This window comes from Ambystoma mexicanum, chromosome 7p (assembly GCF_040938575.1).
Source record: "Ambystoma mexicanum isolate Mex_15411 chromosome 7p, UKY_AmexF1_1, whole genome shotgun sequence".
Lineage (NCBI taxonomy): Eukaryota > Metazoa > Chordata > Amphibia > Caudata > Ambystomatidae > Ambystoma > Ambystoma mexicanum.
This window is the reverse complement of record NC_090939.1, coordinates 169927681-169950342: the sequence shown is the minus strand read 5'-3', so window position 1 is coordinate 169950342 and position 22662 is coordinate 169927681. Positions and strand designations below refer to the sequence as shown.

At 44.5% G+C, this 22662-nt stretch overlaps 1 protein-coding gene across 1 annotated transcript in view; it reads right to left on the bottom strand.

Moving 5' to 3' along the window:
* The window catches only part of GPR89B (G protein-coupled receptor 89B), a 174713-nt gene that overhangs the window by 120804 nt on the left and 31247 nt on the right, over positions 1-22662 (bottom strand). Inside the window, exons 6-7 of the mRNA XM_069636008.1 lie at positions 14198-14318; positions 12598-12678 (exon numbers count right to left, since the gene is read on the bottom strand). Of these exons, the coding sequence (XP_069492109.1) occupies positions 12598-12678; positions 14198-14318 (202 nt within the window). The remainder of the gene's footprint in view (positions 1-12597; positions 12679-14197; positions 14319-22662) is intronic.

The window sequence follows — 22662 nt, the reverse complement described above, 5'->3', positions numbered from 1 at the left end:
GAATCACGTCTCCATTGCTTGCTCGCTGGCCACGCCCCCCCACGAACAGCCCTTTTTGATTGAACTCATTTATGTGAATTTGACCAAACTACACCTGGTGTGGAAGCTTTGGTTTCAAATTTTCTGTTGAACCACTATTTTCCTTTTTTAAGACTTCCTATCACATTTCTTTAAAGAGTGAGGGCAAGCATAGATTTAGACACAGACAGACTTTTATTTTGGGCTATTAGACAGCGACGGCCATTAGAAACCATCCCTTTAGACATAGGGCCAGTCAGGCATTACACCAACCCAGGAACTTTAGTAAATAAAAGGTTTTGAAGAGTACCCTGGCTGGGATGGTTAGCCAGTGTAATTCACTTAGGATGGAGAAAATGTGGTTAACTTTCTTAGTTCCCATTATGAGGCGTGCAGCGCCAAGTTGAACAGACTTAAGGGGGGGCAGTTGTGTGGCTGTGCGAGTGCCGATGAGAAGGACATCTCCTTGAGTTCTGAGACACCAGGACCTGAAGAGTGGTTTGAAAATGGCAAAAACGGTTTTATCTGGAGGAATGCTGGTTGATACCAGGCGGTTTGGGCTTTTATGTTGAAATATTGCCAGAAGGAGAACTTGCTGTCATTAATGAACCAGAGTGAATTGGCAGATGAGGTATCTAGACTATCCATCGAAAATGAATTCATCGTATTAATATCCATCAAATTTTATTAATTGAAAACACTTTCCATTGAAATGCATTTTCATTGAATAAAATTTGATGGATTTCGATGGATTTTAGGCAAGGGTTAGGGTTAGAATTCAGGTTAGGGTTAGAATTAGGGCAAGGGTAAGGGATAGGGAAAGGGTTAGAATTAGGGTTAGGGCAAGGGTTAAGTAAGGGTTAGAATTAGGGTTAGGGGATGCCCTTGCGGTTAGGGGTGTGCCCTTGGGGGGTGGGGGGTGTTTGGGGGTCTACCCCCCCAATAAAGAAAATGTTACATGAAGCTGGCCAGTGCCAAAATACAGGACTGGACAGCTCCATGTAATGTTTCAACGGGGAAAATAAATGATTCGAAATGCTATCTTTTACATTTAAAAGTACATATCCATCGAAACTTGTCCATTCCTATATTCGATGGACAAGTTTCGATGGATATGTACTTTTAAATGTAAAAGATAGCTTTTCGATACATTTATTTTCGTTGCATTTTCTTCAATGGTTTTCCTTTTCGATGGTTCTTTTTCGATGAACAGAACCGGCAGATGAGGCCACCTGAGCTGTGAATCCATCAAGGTGCATGTCATTCAGCCATACTTGCATGGCCTCCTGTTTAGATGGATGGCCTAGAAAAGGCCTCAAAACGTGCACTCGCCACTAGTCTTTGGCTAGTGATAATCGACCCTTGGTGAGTAAACAGTGTGCTGTGTTTACAAGGAGTACTGAGTGGGCGAGTGACTTTCTCATCTGGCTCATAGTTTGCAACTTGAAATGCTTACCTCTGACCTAGAACAAGAACTTTTCTTTTGGTTGGATGACGTTTCAGAAGGTGCTTCTCATCAAAGCTTGAATGGAGGCAAAGCATTTCCTGATGCGTGAAATGGGTACTGCTCTCTTTAGACTGATAGTTTCAGATTAGAGACTTTTGCCTGAGGTAGATGCAGCCTGAAGTGTAACATGTTTTTTCAGGTATTTTTTTTAATCTTTCTCCCTATGTATTTCTCCTATTTTCAACATGTACACACCCTGAAGTGGATAGATTATTTGTGAATGGTGCGTGTATGCCGTGCAGCTCCTAGACCTTATCCCATAGCTTCATCACTGGGAGGCAAAACCAGATCATGTGAACAAACAAACCATCTGCGCCCGAACCCCTCCTGAAGCAGTTATTGATCATTATTTTGTGTAAGCATACCAATGCAACCTATGTCATGCCCTATACGTGTTTAGGTGAGTGTTAGTATCCGTAGCACCTGTTCAGCAGGGTCCAAGAGGGGTCTCTGAAATGTAAGCCAGTTAGTATGCCCATAGGTCTTCATTCAATGTTGCCTTAAAGATCAGGAAGGTTTGTGTCTATCTGAAGGAGTACATAGGCTCCCACGGTTACCAATTTCTTGTTCACAAAGGACCTCACATACATTTCATAGGGGAAATCTCTCAATCCCTGGTCACATTCTCCTCTCAGCAATGGAGAAAAGCAATAAAGAAACTGAACAAATCTCCAGAAATCTTCCTTAGTTAAGTGTTTGGAAGAGGTCAGCTCTGCAAAGGACTGTTTGGCAAGAGGTGGCTACAGCACACAAGGCCTTTACATTTTTATGTTGGCTAGAAGACAAGTTATTAGAAAATCTAGAAGCCACTTGTACCGTAAAGAGGCTTAAGGGTGAAGCTCATGAGAGTCCCTCTATTTTATGGACAACCTTCCATGCCACGGCCAAGTGTGACAGAACAATGTGAGCTGTTTAAAGGGAGGGACCTTGGTTAATAGAGTCTACTGTCAAAAAAGAAAAAAAAGAGATGGTCTTCCATGTGTCTCACTGTGTGTGCAATGGAGGCTGCTGGTAAGTGTGGTACATGCTAACATTCATATTTCTATCTAGATGCGACGCGGGCCAAGGTTAAGAATTCCATCTAAGTGTGGGACATGCTAACATTATTACACCTGTCTAAAAGGTGACGCAGGCTAATCTTGACCATTCTCTATAGGTGTGGCACTAGTTAACTTTGGCTAGTGTGTTAGCGCGTAATGCAGTGCAACATTTACAGTCCAGCAAGAATGCATTTAGGCTGGTGGTCACAAATCTCTCTAAGTATGCATGTTGTAATTCTGTGGCGGTCTACGTTATGGAGAGGTAAGGTAGGGTGGCGAGGGCTTTCTGGAGTAGAGTAATTGCTCTACACCACACCCATGCCACACTTACAGTTGTGTTGGTGTCTGCTCCCTGCTGGCTTCCTTTGCTTCCCCTGCGGACACCTGCAGACAGATCTTGGAGCCGCCTATGCAGGACCGCCCCTTGGCCCTGGGCCCTTAGCCACAGGGGCTGCCGGTCAGAGGGCTGCCCTGGGGACGTCATTTATGACTGGTGATATAGCCAATCACAAATGGAGGGTGGGCGGGGAGGCGGGAGGGGACCACGGGAAGCAACACGAGGGAAAGGGAAGTGGGGACGCTGCACGCGGGGACCTGGGGGCAGCAGGTCAGCTCAATCAGCGGTGGTCTGGGCCCAAGGGCTCCACAGGCCACATTCACTCACCTGGAGCGCAGGAGAAACTGTAGTTCTCTCAAAGTTAGCCAGAGAAAATTAAAAGGGGAGCCCCTAGGGCAACCCAGCAACAACAGGTACTTATTGCCAAAAAGTTGTCAAAGAGGATAACTTTAAAAAGGACACTATGGCGAGTCTGAAAAATGACACCCATAAAAGGAGTAAAAGATTGTATGAGTGTGGAAAAAGGTTCCCATTCACAGAGGTATAAGGAAAAATAATCCCTCAGTAAAGCAAAACGTTCTGGGGTAGACACAGGTCAGGAAGATTTAACATTACTATGAAAATCTTACCCAACAGTAACTGTGCAAAATTTGGTGCAGATTGGTGAAACATGTGCAATTGCACAGGGAACATACGCAGGACAAACCCAGAGACTTTTGGGGCAATCTAAAGAAAGGGGTGGGGTGTCCAAATGTCATTTAGCTAGTAATGTCCAGAGGGCCCTAACAGGTGACTCTGCAGAATTTGGTGAAGATTGGTGAAACGGTGTGGAATTGTATAGGGAATGTGCGCAATGCCACAAACCTACAAATGTTCACACACACACATATATGTGTGTATATATAAAACGAAAAAGAGGAGAAGGGGCGGACTCCAATTCCCTGCACAGTAAACCTACTCAGCCACTGGTGTTCTCCTCCTATCGGTTTCTGTGCTCTTCACATCATCAGGGAGACAGTCTTAGCTTCCAGCTCACAGCAAGTGCAGGTGTTAAATCAATGATGATTCTGCTGCAAGGACTTCTGGTAGCTGTAGTCATCAGGTTTGCAAGGAACAAGTTCACACCCAATCCCACGGTGGGGAAAGTGGGGGGGGCGGGAGGGGCAGTTGCCTACAGTGAGGCACTCCAAAGCAGGGCATGTGTCACCCTGGTGCAGCACCCTATTAGATTCTGAAGTTTCCACCCTTCAAGAATCCTTGAAATATGACGAAAAAGAGAAGGGGCGCACTCCAGTTCCCTGCACAGTAAACCTACTCAGCCACTGGCGTTCTCCTCCTACCAGAGGCTACTCCCCTGCTTTCCCCACTGTGGGATTGTGTGTGAGCTTGTTCCTTGCAAACCTGATGACTACAGCAACCAGATGTCCTTGCAGCAGAATCACCATTGATTAACACCTGCACTTGCTGTGAGCTGCAGGTTAAGACTGCCTCCCTGACGATGTGAAGAGCACAGATATATATATATATATATATATATGCATATATAGCCTAAGAGCACAAAAGATAATTTGCCTAAAGTAAACCGAGAACAGAAAGTGTTTCTATAGAGAAAGTGTGGTGAGGTGGAGTGGAGTAAGGAGTTGGAAAAAGGGGTGCCATGTTTCAACAAAGCTTTATTAAGATTTGAAGAAAATAACCTACTTCTCCCAATCTCTGAAGGGTTATCCTTACCTAAACCAGTAACAACTTAGGTGCTCATCGTCAGGATGTTTATTCAGTTGAAAAGTGTGTTTTCCTACTCTTATCCTACCACTAAGCTAGAATAAAGGTTCAGCATACAAGTGAAGAATACTACCAGGAGAATGACTCCTTTCTCCTAGTGAACTGGCTCAGTTTTTCAGCCTCATCACGAGTTTGGCAGTAACCCTTTAATGCAGCGGTACCAAAAATTACAGCTGTATTTAAGGGTCTGCCAAATCACGGGTTTGGCAGTATTAACCCCAGCTCTGCCCATTTCCGGTGCAATTACCGCACGGTAATACCGCTGACGGTAATCGCACCGACAATTGCCCATTGGGTCCAACAGAGAATGGGGAATTCCCCAATGTGCCCAATGGCGAATGGGGAATTACCGTTCCACCAAACCCGTGATCCAGTGCTAATAACGATGGGGGGTTTGGCAGTAACAATATTAGCCCTGGCGGTATCCCAGTGGTAATATCGTCGGGATACCACCTAACTCGTGATGAGGCCCTTTGTCTTTTCCAGCAATCCTTTGCTTTAGCTTCCGATTTACCAAGTGACTCCCTTCGACTGATCCAGCTTTCACAGCCTTGAGGGCTGGCTTGGACTATTCTTTAGCAATAGTCCTCAAATGTCTCTTTACCTCTTCCCAAGGGTTTCTGAAAGCTTGATTTACAGTTCCAAACGTATCCTGACTCTTGGTGCTCATGGTATCACTACTGTGACAAGGGAGATCACTCCCGAGCATTTCTGAACTCCGGATGTGACCCAGAACTCTACCGGGTCTGCCGCTGATGCCATTACCTGTAGTGTGTCAGAACTGCGTCCCCAGTTCTTCTGGGAGAGTTGGGCTGACTGGAATAGCTTTGGCGTCTCCTGGTTTCTTCACTCCCCTCCCGCGGCGCCGGAGAGAGTTAGACCACATGGCTCTGGCACAGTTGCAGGACCACATGGTCTACCTACTCAAGGTCATGCCACTGCTTGGTTTCTGTAAGCCAGAATCGTATGCAGTACCCTTTGGGAACACCACACACAATTAAGACTACAAGTGACGGTACAAAATCACCTTTGGTACAAGCCTGTACTACACAGTAAAGTGGTAGCGATGGCTGAGCAGCCAGACTTATCTCAAGAGTAAGTGAGCAGTATCAATAGTTACACAAAGGACAGCAACTACTATGGTTCAAACAAACACTCAAGGTGTCTGAGTAAAAGAATATACATTTATTTACACATCAGTTCTAAAAACATTTTACTATTATCAAGCAGTTGAAAAATCACAATCTGAATACACTTCACCACACCCAATAGATTCTGGACATGTTAAGCTCAAAATGAAGTGTGAGCAAAATGGCACTCCAGTAATTAAAAAAGGGAGGGAAAGAAAGTTAGACAAAATTTGAGCAGCACCAACAAATAAGTAAGCAGGGCAATTTAGAAAAAGTAACTACATTGAGGAAATCAAATCAATAGACCAGAGTCTTTGCAGAGGATCACAAACACTTTTACCGCGGTCGGACGGAACGAACGACCGGATTTGAACAGTACCTTAAATGGAGAAGAAGGCTGTAGCTGAGGCAGACGTTCCTGGCAAGTCCTGCATGCTCACGGTTCCTGAAGCGACTGTCGGACTGACACTAAGTAGGAAGACTGGAGGGTCCTGCACTGCCCAGGGAAGAAACCAGCCTCACAGCAAAGCAACAAATAAAAGGTGTGCTCCTTTAAACCCAAGCAGGGTCCGGTCCTCCTGGCTATCCGGTTCACTGTAGCTGTGCACAGCAAATTCGACCAGAGGAGGGAGGCCTGGCTTGCAGGTTGGCAAACTGGTTGTTCCCACCAGCTCAAGGGGAGAAGATTCCTTGCAGACCTTCCCTGTCAAAGTTTGGAGATTCGGACCCACAGCAGGGCTTCACCGAGAGGTTCAGTCGTGGTAGAGGTCCTCTTCTGTCAGCTTCTCTTCGGTTCTCTCGATCCAGTGGTGACTCTGCCTTTGCAGTCCCAGAGACCTGCTTTTTATGCAGTTTTCCCCCATTCACACAGCCTGGTTGTCAATCACACAGAAGGGTGGCTGTCCAGCCGGGACAGTCACCACAACCAATCATACCAGAGTGAGACATGGGTCTCCAAGGAGACCTTGTGCAGGGAGTCTCAAACCCCTCCCTCACATCCTGTCACCCTCAAACATTCAGGCGCCTAAGGAGGGCTTCTGTGCAGAAGACTGCCAAAGGTCGGCGATCAAAGGAACCAAACATGGTTTGGCGCGCAGAGTAAAACACGAGAAAGACTTTTACAAAAAGAAATGGCGAATAAACCCAGCCAGAACCGTATAAAAGTAAATATGGTCCAGCGGGTTTAAGTTCGAGGCTACTAAGATAGCCTAAAACAATACCAAGGCTATTTAAAATAACTGCAGTAGGAAAAAAAATAGGGTAGTTACCACTGCCACCAGCCAAATCTTCATGAAAAGGGAACGAAACAATGTTCCATGAGAAACAGACAAAAAGGGATAGCTATTAACCCTTTCCAGAACTCTATGTAAGATAGTTTGTACTGGGTCTGTGATTTTAAAAGACTAATAAAGTCAATGGCAACTTTACATGTTCTGGGAGACAGTAGTCAGTCCCAGAAAATGGAGTTTAAAGTGGGAAGTCTGAAAAAGACAACCCCGTGTCACTGCACTGAAGGTGCTGTGTAACACACAGTAAAAAGATGATGCCTATGGAGTAGGTGAGGCTCCACAGTCTATGAACACAAACATGTTAAACACACACAGCAAAACACATGTAACAGTGGGAAAAAAAGGCTCACACTCTTACCAGGTGAAAAAGAAAAAATCCTAGAAATCCAGCAAAGCTGCTGAGGGACTCAGTAGGTAAGGGAAATTAGCCATTCTGGAGAATTCTCCCTAACAGTTGCTCTGTCTTTTTGGTTGGTCAGGAAATTGGCTTCCAACGACCTGCTCTGCTGACTGTTCTTTAGCGTCCCTTCCACTGGGGGATCAGCGTCCTTGCAGCTTTGCATTCACAGGTTCAAACTTCCCATGCTGGACTGGCTTTGCGCCGGCTGCTCGCTCTTCTTCCTAGTACTTTCTTACTCTTATTTCCTGTGGCTGGATCCTCCACAGCGTAGAGTTCAAGTCCTTCTTTGTTGTTCAAGTGATCTTTAGGCCTCCTTGAGGCTAACTCTTCTCAGAACTATGATCAGTGGTTGAGATGATCTTTGGGCCTCCTGGAGGCCAACTCGTCTCAGTATGATGATCGGACGTTGAGGTGATCATTATGCCTCCTCGGGGGACCAACTCTTTTCAGTACTATATCCAAGCAGTCCGTTATTATTCTGTAGATATCTTTGGTTCTTCTTCATCTGGGTCATATTGGTTTGTGGATCAAAGACAGAAAAAGTCTTACCATAACAGACAGTAGTGTTTTTCAAGGATTTCTGTCAAGGACTTGGTCTCAAGGGAAAAGGGGTCCCTTCATGGAACGACAGAACAAGAGTACTTGTGCCCAAAAGGGGAATCGCTCCCTGGGACATCCCCTTTCCAAAATCACTACTGGGTAATGGCCTCACCTCCCAAGCTTTACAGGGGAGAGCTCCCCATGGGGAGAAGTGACGTGATCCCATGTATCGTCACACAAGGGAGGCATTGTTCAAATGTGTTGGATTTCGTCCCTCACTCACCACCATGAGGTATAGAGTGCCCCTGCGAGGTACCAATAACTGAGTGTGCGCCTGAGAGACAAACACTAACAATTTCTTAGGATTCCAGAGACTGGGTGGTCAATAAGGACATGCAGAGAAATATCCCTATGGAAGTCGGAACTGTTGCAAAATGTAAAAAGAAAATAAAGGATCAAGGGCAGGCATTTGGAGTGTGTTTTACCTGTCAGCATGCACCTGAACATTGATTGGAGCTGCAGAACATAAATTAACAATCCCAGGATTTCATCACAGTGCTGCGTTACTAATATTGTTGGGAGAAGGTGCACATGGGAATTTCCAATAGTAAATAACCTTAATTTTCAATCATTCCATCTTCCCATGCATTTTATTCAACTTTGCATTTCTATTAACGTTAAATGAAACCTGCCTGAACATGTAGCTGGAGTGGGCTAGGAGCAACTAGCCCCAACCTCAGGAATTTCCATTACAAAGCAGAGGCCACAGTAACAACCACTTGAATCATCATGTTCAAACGAGTCTTAAAGTCTAGGTCCCAAAATAAACATTGCCAAATGCTAGCTAATGCTGTCATTTCAATCGATTTCGGGCCCCTCATACAAATCCATTTAACTCATATCATGGGACTGCTGTAAAGGAATGTGAAACTAGCCCGGTCGTGTACTAATATCATGTAAAAGAATTCATGCGTGATGCACCACCACTGACCTATGCAGGCTGAAATTGTCATGTATATTACTACAGGTTGTATTGTATTCCAAGAATATAAGTGTATCTTTAGAAAGGAAGCCCTTACAAACTTGAAACTAATTGCAATTTGTAAATAAAACAAATATATCTTCCAAGCAACATAGGATCCTCCAGGTGTATAATGAAAAAAATGTTTTAAAAAGTTGGAAAAATAGTTATCTGTAATGTAATTATCGCTAGAAATACACATCTCATAGGTACATGTAGCATCTTCTTGAATGGTTCCTCTTGACATATAGATTATAATGACCCTTATATTACAGACCCTCTGGGATATGCTGGCATGAAATTAAAAGTTTGCGGCATAAAAAGCTAATTTTGCAGCACGAAATTGTATGCATTACAGCATTTTCACAGCACATGTTTTGACTGCAGGGTGCAAGATTGTCAGGAAGAAAGAGGCAATGTGTGAGGCTACAAGAGATCCAGACATTTTCACCTTCTGGAACAAGTGATTAGATTATCGGGAAAATATTCCCCTTATATGTTCTCCAATCCCCCAAAATCAACACACCCCACTCGCCAACATTCCTCATACTCACCAAATCCCCACAACAACTTACACTCCCAAACCTCTCACTCTGCCAGTCATGTACATACTCAAATACAGTGCCACTTCCAAGTCACAACTTGCACTCCCCAGTCCAAACCATGCTCCCAACTCACACCTTACACTCCCCAGTTCCTCATGCAGTCTATAGTCCTTCATTCGTTCTCCCTCCTACTGCATCTTGCTTTCTTTCTCCCATTCTATCGCACTCTTTCCCATCATTCCCCCAATCTGTAGATTGCGGCCTCTTTCCAACCGCTCGATCTCTGCTTTCTAGCCCACCGCTAGATCTCTGCTTTCTTGCCTATCACTCCCTTCTGGCCCAACATGCACCCTTTAGTTCCCTCTCCTTTTGCCCCCTCATAGTGTGTAAATGTCATGAGACTGGTGGATAGTCGCACCTTAGTTAAAGATGAAGGGGGCGGGGGATAGCCTGGAACATAAAATGGCTTGCACACAGATAGCTAAGTGAAGATTAGAAAAAGAGGGGAAAAAATATTGAAGAATATTTTTGGATACTGGTTTTAAAGAAAGAAGCCATTTTACAGGCAGACTAGTATGTTACATATTGGAGATTCATTTCCAGATAAGTAGCTGAAAAGTGACCTTGTTGATGCAGTCACTCCAGACTAAGAGGGTCCCAGACAATTCCCCAAGATGAGAAGCCTCCTTTAAAGTAGAAGTCCCAAAACAACTCCAGATTGTCGTTCAAGTGTTGTCCATAGTTCGCTCCCTGGAATAGAAGGGCCGAGAGCAAAACGGCAGCTTGCAATTGAGACACACACACAGGCAGTGTAATACAAAAATGGCACTGTGTTTGCTATTTGAAACTGAACGCAAGTGAGAATTCATTTTAAGAAATCCCAATGCATTTTTGTACTAAGCACAGTTGAAAACTAACAGCATTCAGTAGGATTACACTAAATTAAAACAGAATCCGTGGCTCATGCTGGCATAGAATCACATGGACCATAGTGTTATCATAAAACACTAAGTACGATTTAAAATTGTGCCCAGTGGGAGCCCAGTTAATAAATAGATTGCCTGTGCAACTGAAAGTAGCTCAGAGAATTCATTCCATTCACAGAAAATAGTGCAAAGTGTAAACCCATGCAATCACTTGTCTTGAAATGCACCAGTAGACCTGAGAGAGACACAATTTCGTAATTGTTGTAGGGGTAAATATATGTGAACACACTGGTCGATCAACAGCAGCTCTATCACTGAAGTAGTAGATAGTGTTGCTTGGATAGAATCTTTTACGGTATAATATATATACACACATCATTGATGATGGAAATTAATGCTTGTGAGCGGAATAGAGAAATTCTTGCAGGCAGGTCAAATTTTATTTTGCTGACATATTTCTTTTGTACCTATAACATTGCAGTGATGTCCTTGGTATAAAGCTGCCCCCCCACCTTTGTTTGAATGTAACTTTAAATTCTTTTAAATATATTTGTGATTTCTGAGAACACTGTTTTCTTACGCAGAACTGTGGAATGGGTCTGTATGGGTGGGGATTACAGGCATAATATGCATATAGTAATACTTTTCTGCCGAACTTCACAAAACATTGTAAAGTTTGCTATGCTTTTTAATCAAATTTGCTAAGTTTGTCAAGGCAGGTCGGCATACCCACATCCTGGAGAGCATTCTCAGTGTAGCAACTTGGGCTGGAAAACATACCACTGATCTGCAGGATGATCTCAACTTTTTTCAAGTTCTTGAAGCAGACTGTTGCCTTCGAACAGCAACTGTTCAAGATTATCTAATAATGCTGTGTTATTTTGGTATCTAGAGATCTTCTTTCTCGAATGTTGGTATCCAAGAATGCATCCGGCCCACTGGGTGCAAAGTTTGATCAGAGGTAGCACTGTCATCAAATTGCTCAGCAACCGGTGCATTTTTTTAATGATTTTTTAGAAACGCAACAGTCACTCTGAGGATTTAGTTGTATTCCTGACTGAAATGATATCTCCTCTTGGAATGAACAAGGCAGGTTCAAATGAAGAGAGAAGTCACAATTCAGGAGTGTGATGCAGATGATTTTGAAGATGGGATGGCAATCACTGCACTTTCAAAAAGTGATTGGCAATGAAAGATAAGATACCAGAGGTGCACAGCGTGAAAGAATAAGGGCACCAAAATGTCATGAAATAAAATTAAAACCATTACATTCTAGATATAGTTTCACCATCATTTTCCAGAACTTAACCTGCAGCTCAAGAAGCCATAATAGTTGCTTACTCATAAAACCTTGGAACGTGCAGCACCTTTTCATTGGTTTACCACTGGTATAAAAATCAACTAAACTGCAGGAAGCAATGCACATGTTTTATGTACTCTCTCTTCTAGAACCTCCCTAACGAGAGAGCATTTATTAATGAAGGATGGAAGCTTGAGAGTCCCAAGTAAGAGGACCAGTGTTTTACTGGTCATGATGTCAAGTCTGTATATTGAAGAATGCTGATGATATAAGAGTGCAGGACAAGAGAAGTATATAAAAGGGTATATGATGGGACAATGGTCTTGTCGGACTCTACATTTGGAGTGTGCCTACGGGCTTGGGTGTCTGAGTGAGTCCATGGGCTGAAAAAAGAAGTGCGCCAGGGGCTACAAACAAGGCCTCTGGGCTTGGCTAAACCTCTGCGGGGACACAAAGCTCGCAGGAGACACATGCTGGTGAATAAGGAACCAAAAGGACCTCAATTATATAAACAGCTATACATAAGGACTAGAAGCTGGCTGGGCCCTATTACACGTTTATCATCTAGAATAGCTGTGATCACTGGAAAAGGTTTGTGGTAGGGTGGGAGACGAACACAGGAAATATTTACATTAAGGAATGCACCAGAATACAGGAATTAAAGAGAAGGGTGGCTATTTAGTGCAATCTAATGTACAACAAGGTACATAGCATTTGCGAAAGTGACCTTAAACGCTAACAGTTCATATACTTGTGCCTCACCGCTTCTTCTTACTGATGATCATATCCACAGTCTGCAACAGTCTTCGTTCCAGTGCTGCAATATCTGCATCAGTCACATTCCTAAATGACAAGAGAGAGAATCATTAGCATGGCAGCAATGGCACCCCATCACAATGAAACATCCTAAGGAGATGGCTTCATGAAAAGGGACAAGTATAGACAGATTGGCAACAGATTTAGAATTGGGCTTAGGGTGGGTGCACTGTATACTAGAGGCTATTCAGCCATATCATATACCTACTACTGAAAAAAGTGAGTGTGCAATGTTCATTCTCGAAGAAAAACGAATGCAGAAAGGCCTAGTTGAAAGCATTGCAACACAGGAGACAGCAGCTGCTATGCAAATTGACAGCAATAGGTTTTTGTAAAAGCAAGGTTTTGAGTTGAGCAGTCTGCACCAATCTACCTATAGCCAAACAGTCTTACAAGTCTCAATGTGCAGGATTTACAGAACACAACTATACGAATGGTGGCACAATAGCAAACGTACAGCAAAGGTAACAGATGGTATTTGACAAAAGATGATTAATTAAAAATAGGTTTACTGATAAATCTCAAACTATAAACAAGTATAACAACAGCAACATGTACAATTCAGCTAGGTACCTATTCATTGTTGAAATCCACATTCATTTAACGTGTAGCTTTGGAGCGCCAAAGTCATTTGCAGGTACATGGCCACAATAGGAGTGAGAAGAACAATCAGAAGCAGGAGAGAGGGAAGGAGAAATGTAGGGGAATCTTAGAAGAAGAGTGAAAATGGTGAAGACTTGAGGCATGATGGAGATGACAGACAGAGCTGAAAAAGTATCTTTTTCCAGGAGGCGAGAGCTTGGGCTGTGACCTATCCACAAATAAGTTGTTGCTTGGAGACTTTTGTGATGGGGCCAGATGATCTTAGGGAGCTTTTGATGAAATGTTACACATTGATGGGGCCTTTGACATGTTTAGGTTTACCAGTATGGAAGAGTGCCTTGACTTTATCCTGGAGGAGACCGGTGTTCAGCTGAGTCGCGCCAGTGCTTGTGGAATTTGATCTGGGATTTCAAGCTCTAGAAGAGTCTGGCTATTTTCTTTGTATGGCATGCAGTTTCGTTATGGGCGAGTACAACAACCAAACAAAAGAGCATTTGCACAATCAAGTGTTGAAAGACTGATGGCTCAATGAAGAGAAGCCCTGTGGGTGGAAATGATTTTGAATTGAAATTTGAAGTGAAAGGTGCAAGACTGGGAAATGTAGTTGATATGATCCTTCCTCTAAAAAAAATACTCTGGCATTGTGGAATGACTTTGAAAAATAGGAAGAGGACACTGTTTAAATGACCAGTTAAAGGGAGAAGGATGGGGCTGAGCCAATGAGGATGATTACGGATTATTCTGGACATATACAGCAAGTTTGTTAAATTCGACCATCCATGGATTGTTCGAGTCAGATGGGAAGGGGTTTGCGCATTCAGTAGGTCGTCTTGTGTCTCAACAAAACACATGCTTCCTCAGTGTACATGACAAACCAGTCATGTGTTTCTCACCCTTGCTCTTAACAAAAACATGCAAAGAGAAAGGTCTGGAGTCTACCTACCTCAGGAAATAGGACATGTAGGTGTAAGGACAGTTAACCGCACCAAAGCCTGACAGCAGTGCCATGAGGGTCACTCCAATCACGCCCACCCTGCTGATAAGCTGCTCGATGGACAGGATCCCTGTAAGAGAAGAAACCATTTGACCCACATGTCACCAAGGTAGAGTCTAGCATTAATAGGCTACTTAGAGGGAGCTTGTATTCAAATCTTCACAGGACGCTTTGCAGATTATTGCCCAATCAAAAACATGTTGAGCCTCTCTATTGCAGATGGTTAAAACACTGTCGTGCAAGCCTGAAACATATAGGTTTGAGGTTGGCACGTTTTCTATGGTTCTTAAATTAAATGTTGTAAAATTCATGAGCGATAGCTTGAAAGTTTTGCGCAAGTCATAAACACTGGCATTGCTCTGCCCAGCTTTGTTTCAATTAAGCAAGTCATCTCAATGGCTTTAAACAATATTGCAGTTTGTGGCATGTTCATGATTCAACACATTCAATATGTAGATTATCGAGAGCCGCTTTTGCGAAGGAACATGAACCTAGTAGAATATGTGTTAAATTGCTGCATGGGAGCATATCCCTTTCAATAATAAATCCAATAAGGTCTAAACTGTGCTTTAGTGGAAGGGTGATCTTCACACTGTTTTAAGCGCTTTATGCTGCAAGTCTTTCATTAAGGGTGATATCGAACTGTTTCTCAGATGTACTAGAAGTGCCTTCTGCCAGTATTCCAATCCAGTGTTTCAGAGACAGACAAGAGGAGGTGTTCTCTCCCAGAGCTATAACAAGCTATACCCAGTTGTTTATGACATGCATATGTTAGTTTGATGTGTCAACTTGAAATGGAGCCCCTCTTACTGGGTACAACCGGTGACCAAACAGTGCCCAAGGGGTAACACATACCTTAATCTATGCAATGCTAAAAGTAAAATTATTTGGGTTGCCCGTGGATTACTCACTGGGTGGATTATTAGCAGAGTGCTTTTCAGACCCTTCTTTGTCTACACGTACTTACAATGCATTCAATGTAAGTCAATTCTGCTTTTTCATCGACTCAGAGAAGCTGTATGAGTATTTGTTGGTAGTCTGACCCAAACAACAACTGAAATCCACAAAACTAGCTTAGAACCTTGGAGTGCTTCTCAACAATTTGCGGTTGTCACCACTGGTTGCAGTCATGGTTAGAAAAGGTTTTTTTTAACCTCAGGAGGCTGATCTTCCCTCCATTTCTGATATTTAAGAAGGGGGGACAGAAGTGACCCTATGTATTACCGACTGATATCGACCTTGAAGATGTTCTAGAATGGATTTTACGCCGGGAACAGCTAGTCTATTTTGAAAAATACCTGTCTATTTTGCCCTTAAGTCGGATACGGAGGTGAATCTCATTAACAAGTTATCAAAGAAGGTGTTGCAGTTCCCAGAGGGGAAAACAAGATCCACAACTTAAAATCAAGGCCAAACGTCTCCAGGTCTCCCCCATGGAAATCAGTGACTACACAGAATGGCTAGTATTATTGTGGCAGAACTCGAACTCATTCAAACAACCATGGTGTCAGTAGATCACTCAAGATGTTCAAGAAGTGGTCAAGTCTGTGCACACAGACACAAACCAATTCACAGGCTGCCTGAGCCTCGCTAGGGAGGGACTCTCAATCCTGGAAGATCAGAAGAGGGGAATGGAGCAGCTCCAGAGCAGACTTTGAATTTGAAGCAAGTGTGACTAAATTAGAGGATCGGAACAGGGGTACCAATATCACGATTGTCAGAGTGCCTGAGAAAATGGAAGGCCGCATGCTCTACTTTAGGTCACAAAATTGCTACAACACTCCAAACGGCATTCTTGCCCAGCGTGTAGAGCCCAACAGCACACCGTATTGGCTTGGGTGAAACCAGGCAAGGAACCAGGCCCAGGCCCATAAGTGTCTGCCTCTTGCCCTATTCTCAAGTGGTACAAGTCCTGGAGGCAGTCAAACAACAGGGGGGGGAAAGTCTGAGTGCAGCTCGGTGATCACTGCACATTTATTGCACAAGACGGTTCTAAAACGCACAATGGGCAAAAGGAAGTTTTTTTTTGCCCAGAAATGTGCCATAGAGGGATACACTGTGTGCTTATGGCATACTTGGAAAAAGCAATTATTACTCAAAGTGGCCAATCAAAATACTTTGATGAGCTAGTGGACTTACCCCAATTCTTGTATGACTATTAATGGACATTAGGCCAGTGGTATTTAGACTGTGGGGCTGACCCCCCAAACCCCACCCCCTTGGGAGCCCCAAAGGATTTCCAGGGAGCGGGTAAGGCTCTTTAAAAAAAATGTAAGTACGGTTACTGCTTTTAGAAAGCAGATATGGCACCAGTGGTGGGGGGCTTGACAACAATATTTTTACTTATGGTGGAGGGGGTTCAGCATAAAAAGGTTTGAATACCAGAGCTTTAGACCGAGGACTCCTCTCCCACCCACTTTCCCCAACTACACACTTGCCAAACATTATCTAAATCCCTAATTTCTGGGGTAGCAAGTAGGCTCTCGCATTAAATTACACAGAATTCCTGCGATGAGACCTAGGTCTAGATACCTGAGCCCAGCAATTGAGACCGAGGGGCTGGAGAAGAAAGGGAGAAATCTAGATCCCCCTGAAGTCCAACCCTCAGCCTGTAGCCAAATAGGACACAAAACCACCACAGAGGTACAATCTGGGCCACTGTTTCAGGTCGCAGCGTGAGCATTTCCACATGACATCAGTTTACAATATTGAGTACAGAATGAAATAGGGTGAACAGCAGTGGTTGATGTGCGGTCCTTCCTCCTCTCAGAGCCTTCCAGCGTACAGGCGGAGTCTCAGACACATAAGGTGTTGCCTGTGTTGGTGGCACCTGTGATTCTTTAAGGGCTAGTGGCGATACTGCCCACTGTGAAGATCTAGTTTTGATGGTTTGGTTTAAATGGGTAAAGGGTGCGTCAACTCTTCTTCTTAATCTCCTTTCTATCATGTCTTTTCTTCGAGTGTATGCAGTACTGTAATACTATGGATTTATTTGGTTACCCATGTGTCTATACAGATGACGATACCCTTGAAGGAAGACACCTTCTTAGTTGAGAGGGACATATGCCTGATCTGATGTCTCCGATTGGAGCAGATTGGTCAATTATAGTCTATACCATTAAGGTCCAATGTCTAATTTCATCACATGAAACGTGAGAGGCCCAAGATCCCCCATTAAAAGACAACAGATACCATCACAATTGAAGAAACTAAAAAGGCGTATGTCGCCCATATCCAAGAAACACATCTCCCCGGCAAAGAAACATCCAGGCTCAAAGGTAGGTCAAGTTGTTTACTTAGAAGCACACGGGCGCAAAGAGAGGTAGGAATTATCTTCAATTAAACTCTTGCAGTACAAATTCACAGTACTAAGCAGCCAGATGTAAATGGAAGATGGATGCTGGTGGTCTGTTCGATTGATAACACAACTATTACAATTCTAAATGCGTATAGTCGGTTTATGGTCTTTCCATCGATGGAAATGCATCGAAATGCAAATCCATTGAATGCCATTGCATTCAAATGCTATCTTTTACATGTAAAAGTGCATTTCCATCGAAACCAGTTCATCGAATATATAAATGGACAAATTTAGATGGATATGCACTTTTAAATGTAAAAAATAGCATTTCGATACATTTTTTTGTAACGCTAAAACATTACATGGAGCTGTCCACTGCTGACATTGCGGAACTGGCCAGCTCCTTGTAACGTTTTAATGTTTATTGTATATTGGTGGTGGGGGTTACCCCCAGTACCCCATAACCCCCTTAAACCTAACCCAAGCCTAACTCTAACCGTAACCCTACACCTACCCCTAAATGTAACCCTAAATCTAAATTCTAAACCTAACCCTAGCCATAAATGTAACCCTAAATGTAACCCTAAATCTAAAATCTAACCCTAACCATGGCCCCTAATCTAACCCTACCCCTAACCCTAACTATCCATCGAAATTAACTATCGAAAATTATTCAATGAATATGCTTTTCGATGGAAAGGCAATTCAATGAATAATTTTCGATGGAATAACTTTTAGATGGAAAGTCCAGATACCTGTATGGTCCTAACCAGGGTGACCCCCATTTTCTAGCATGATCTTAGTCTCCTGGTTTAACCCCTTGAGCCCACATATCATCAGCGAGACTGCCATCTACCTCTGATCCCGCATTGGACAGAAAGTCCCCCTGCACGTGTGTTCCATTGAAAATGCATAGGGCTTTGGAGAACGTCACCATGCATAATCCCTTAGTAGACGGCTAGCACATATGTAATCCAGATGAAATACATTATATCTTTTATTCTCCAGTGCATTCTTCCTACTCTAGAATTGACAATATGTTTGAGCAAAAGCATAAGAAGCCCCTGTTCACAATACAGAGATGTGAGGGTATGAACACCAGAAATAACTGATGGTGCTAAAACACAGACCTACTCTGATCCCACAAATTCAAAGACTCAATCTCACGCTTCCCAAATTAATTATTTCTAATTAGTTAGCGAGGGATCATCTCAAAAGCAATAATTTGGGATGCCTATAAAGCTGCTCTTCGTGGGCATTATTATTAGTTATGTAGCATGGAAAAACAGACTAGAGAAGCAAAATGCAACTAAGGTGCTTAAATATATCAACATCATGGAGAAGAAATACATTTGACAAGTCCGATCTATGAAAGTCTCATCCAAACAGTTGTTCCCCTACTCGTCCGTCTATAACTATCAAGGAGAACATGGTCTCCCTTGCTGCAACCTTAGCTAATTTCTGCAATCACTCCTTTGCCACTGGATCATTCCCTGCACTCCTTAAGCACTCCCTTATGCATCCTCTCCTCAAAAAGCCTTCTGCCGCCCCTTCCTGTCCGGCTAACTACCGCCCTATCTCCATTAACCCCTTCCTGGGCAAACTCTTGGAGAAGCTGGCCATCTCCCATCTTATCCACCACACTGCATCTGTTGGTTGTCTCCAGAACCACCAGTCTGACTTCACAGTTGCCAGGGGCACGGAAACTGTGCTCCTGAACTCCCATGAAGACTTGCTCTCTAATCTTGATTCCAATTCTCCTTTCGTTCTCATCCTTCTTGACTTTTCCTCTGCCTTTGATACGGTCAATCATGCCACCCTTATAAATCGTCTGTGTTATCCTTGGCATCACAGACCTGGCTCTGGACTGGATGACGACCTTCCTCTCTGACCGGCCTTCCCAGGTTCAACTGGGCCCTTTAAATCCTCCAGATCACTCTCCACCTGCAGTGTCCCTCTATCCTCTGGCCTTGGCTTTTCAACATCTAGCTGTACCCTCTTGCCCATTTTATCTCCACCTTATCTATTAACTTCTAGTGTTATGCGTATGACATGCAGCTCTCCTTCAAGCTTCCCTCCTCTGCCTCCTCCTCTTTCATTGCCGACTGCCTGTCTGCTATTCAGGCATGGTGCACTGCTAACAATCTCTGCCTTAATGACAGTAAAACAGAGATCCTCCTCATCGGGAACCCTGCTCCCGCTATTACTGCCACACTCTGGCCACCCTCCATGGGCCCCCCTCCCCTCACCCTCCTGTGAGGCAAAAAACCTTGGTGTCATCTTCGACCCCTCTCCCTCCTCACATCACGGGCCTTGCCAAGAAGGCCCACCTTAAGCTGCATCTCCTCAGAGACATTCTCGATTTCCTCACCTTCCCCCACAAATTCAATGTCTCCAGACCCTTCAGCTAACCCAGAATAGGACTGCAAGACTTTTCCTTGGCCTCAAGCCCAGGGACCGTATCTCTCCAGCCCAAAACTCTATCCACTGGCTCTCGGGTAGCTGTGAGGATCAAGTTAAAGACCTTCATAAATCATCCACAAAGCTTTCTGGGGCCTAGGGGAACCCGCTACATCCAACTCTTTCGGATCTACGTGATTTGGCTGTAGCAGAATTGTTTGCGGCAGAATTGGCCATAGTCAATTTTGCCACAAATACAATTTTACTGCGGCCAAACCCTGCAAATCTATGCCCCCCCACACCCTCAATACATCCCCCATCACCCCTGCAATTACCTTATAGGCATAAGTTCCATCCCTCAAACGAAGGGTCGGATCTGACGCCGTAGGGTCCCCTTTTCTCTCTCTCCCCCTAAATAACTTCCGGCTAGAGCCTGTTGCTCTTCTCGCTTCAACTCTCTTCAGAACAGACACTTTTCCAAGCAGAGAGTGGGGGTAGATGTCATGATTCCTGCCCTCATGTCCCCAGCCCTCCAAGATGTCAGGCTGGAGCCAGGCCACAATCACCTACATGGCCCTCAAGGGCTTCTCCATCCCTCCAAAGACCCACTTGGAGTTAGACTCACTCACTCCCATAGGATAACATTAGGGATTGGACTTGTAGTGCATTGATGGGGACAAGATGGATGCCCCCACATAGTTCGGTTCCCAGAACTGCACGTGCAGTCTAGTCTGTTGGGTGTGGTTCAGCCCAGAGACACCTGGGATACCCAGAGACTATTTAAGCCACGCTCAGGCTGAGAAACATGCTTTGCGTTTTCTGCACCTGCAGCGTGACACTCGCCGTGTTCGGATCGGTCTCCAGTAGGCCTGCATCTTTCTTCTGCGCTCAGCTCCCGCAAGAACACTGTTAGGAACAGCCTTACCTTGCGGCGCTTCTGCCCATCATTCATCGCTCCTTCTGTTCTGCGGGCATCTTCGGCGGTGTCATTCCCATCCCGGCAAGCCGCTTCCTAGGGAAAAGGGAAAAGAACAGAAAAAAGGCATTAGTAAGCATTCAGCAAATCTTCGCTTATTTTTAAAGACTGTACGAGCTTCAAACGCTTACCTGAATCCCAGCCGCTCTGGGGGAACTCTGTCTCCGGAACTTCTCATCCATCTGCAAGAGGGAAAAAGACACCCCAGGGTAGCGTGGAAACAGCTAGTGGCGACGCATACCGCGCTTACTAACCAAATTCCTTCGTCATAGCCAGCATCCACGCTGAAAACATTGCGGCACCTAAAAGACACAGAAAAAGAACTCAGTTCAATACAAATAAGAAAGGGTCGCATCGCACATCATGCTCTCACTCAGCTTCAGCGCTACTCATCTCGGCAGCATGTTGCCATCACCGGACACCAGCCATCATCTAAGGAAGGAAAGGAACAAAGTTAGAGAACTGTTCAAAAGACTCATTATACTTACCTGTCAGACTCTTGCCAGTGAAGTAACTAGGCAGCAACGAGCCTGCATCAATCAACGCGCCCCTGCGCTGAAAGCAGGACGGAGAGCACACTTTCCAAGAAAACAAGGTGAGCTGTGGATCAAAGGGAAGGGTTGGACCCCGGGGAAGAAGGGGGTTCAAGCACACAGAGACAAAACTCTACCAATCCTGTGTTTCAGGCCCAGTCTCCAGTCGAGTAGACTCCAGGGAAGGGTTTGAGGTCGTAAGAGGTCAAAACAGGCTAGTGACGTCCTGTGGATACCAGGTGAGCGTTATAGTAGATCTCTCTCTCCTCCGCATGGGTCTCCCTCTGGAATGTCCTGCCTTCCCCTCTCAGACTTCAGCCGGATCTACTTAAGATCGGGAAGCTTCTCAAGACCTTCCATTTCTCTTCCTCCTTCCCTCACCTCCTCCCATGCTAATGGCCCCTTCTGCCTTGTAACTGGCTGCCTGGCTCTTTCAGATTCAGATTCTTACAGGGAACTAGGCCCTCCTCGTCCAATCTACCCCTCCAATCTACCCCTGCACTTGGTCTCACCTGAACCCGCCCCCCCACCAATCCACACTTGCCCGTCCGGGCCACCTGCACTAGCCTGGCTGGCCTGCACCCTTTGAGCCCCTTACCTCGCATTTAGCTCATGGACCGTCCTTCCTATGCACTCTCTGCATTCCCCTGGCACTGTCCACCTACCCTCTCTCCCCCACCCGGGCACTCGCTTTCTCACAGGCCCTTCCGCCCTGACCGGCACTTCCCTCTCCCCTCCCCTCTACTCCCTTCCCACACTTTTTACAGCACTTTCACAATCATAATGCACAAGGCCTAGAAGGTCTGTGTTTGCTTTTGTCATCCCTGCCCCTCCCCCTCTTGTCTTGTAGTGCCTTGAAATACTGATGTATAAGTGCATTATAAATACCCAATAAATAAATATAAATTTGCCCTCCCGACGTCGAGAAACTAAAAGCTCTCATGAAAATAAAAATGGAGTACAGCAGGCAGCGCATGAACAAGGGAGCAGGAGTACTCCTAAAATACCACTCCACATTTTGGAGGAGCCAGTAAAATGGGGGCTTTCCTAGCTTCCCATTTAAACGCCATTAAAGCAAAATAATAACATTGCTGGACTTCATGTTAATAAGAGCATAATTGTAAAGGGCCAAGATAAGTGAAGAAGAGTTAAATTGTACGGGGAGCTATATTTGGCTGAAGCAATATCTACTCCTGCCTCCATT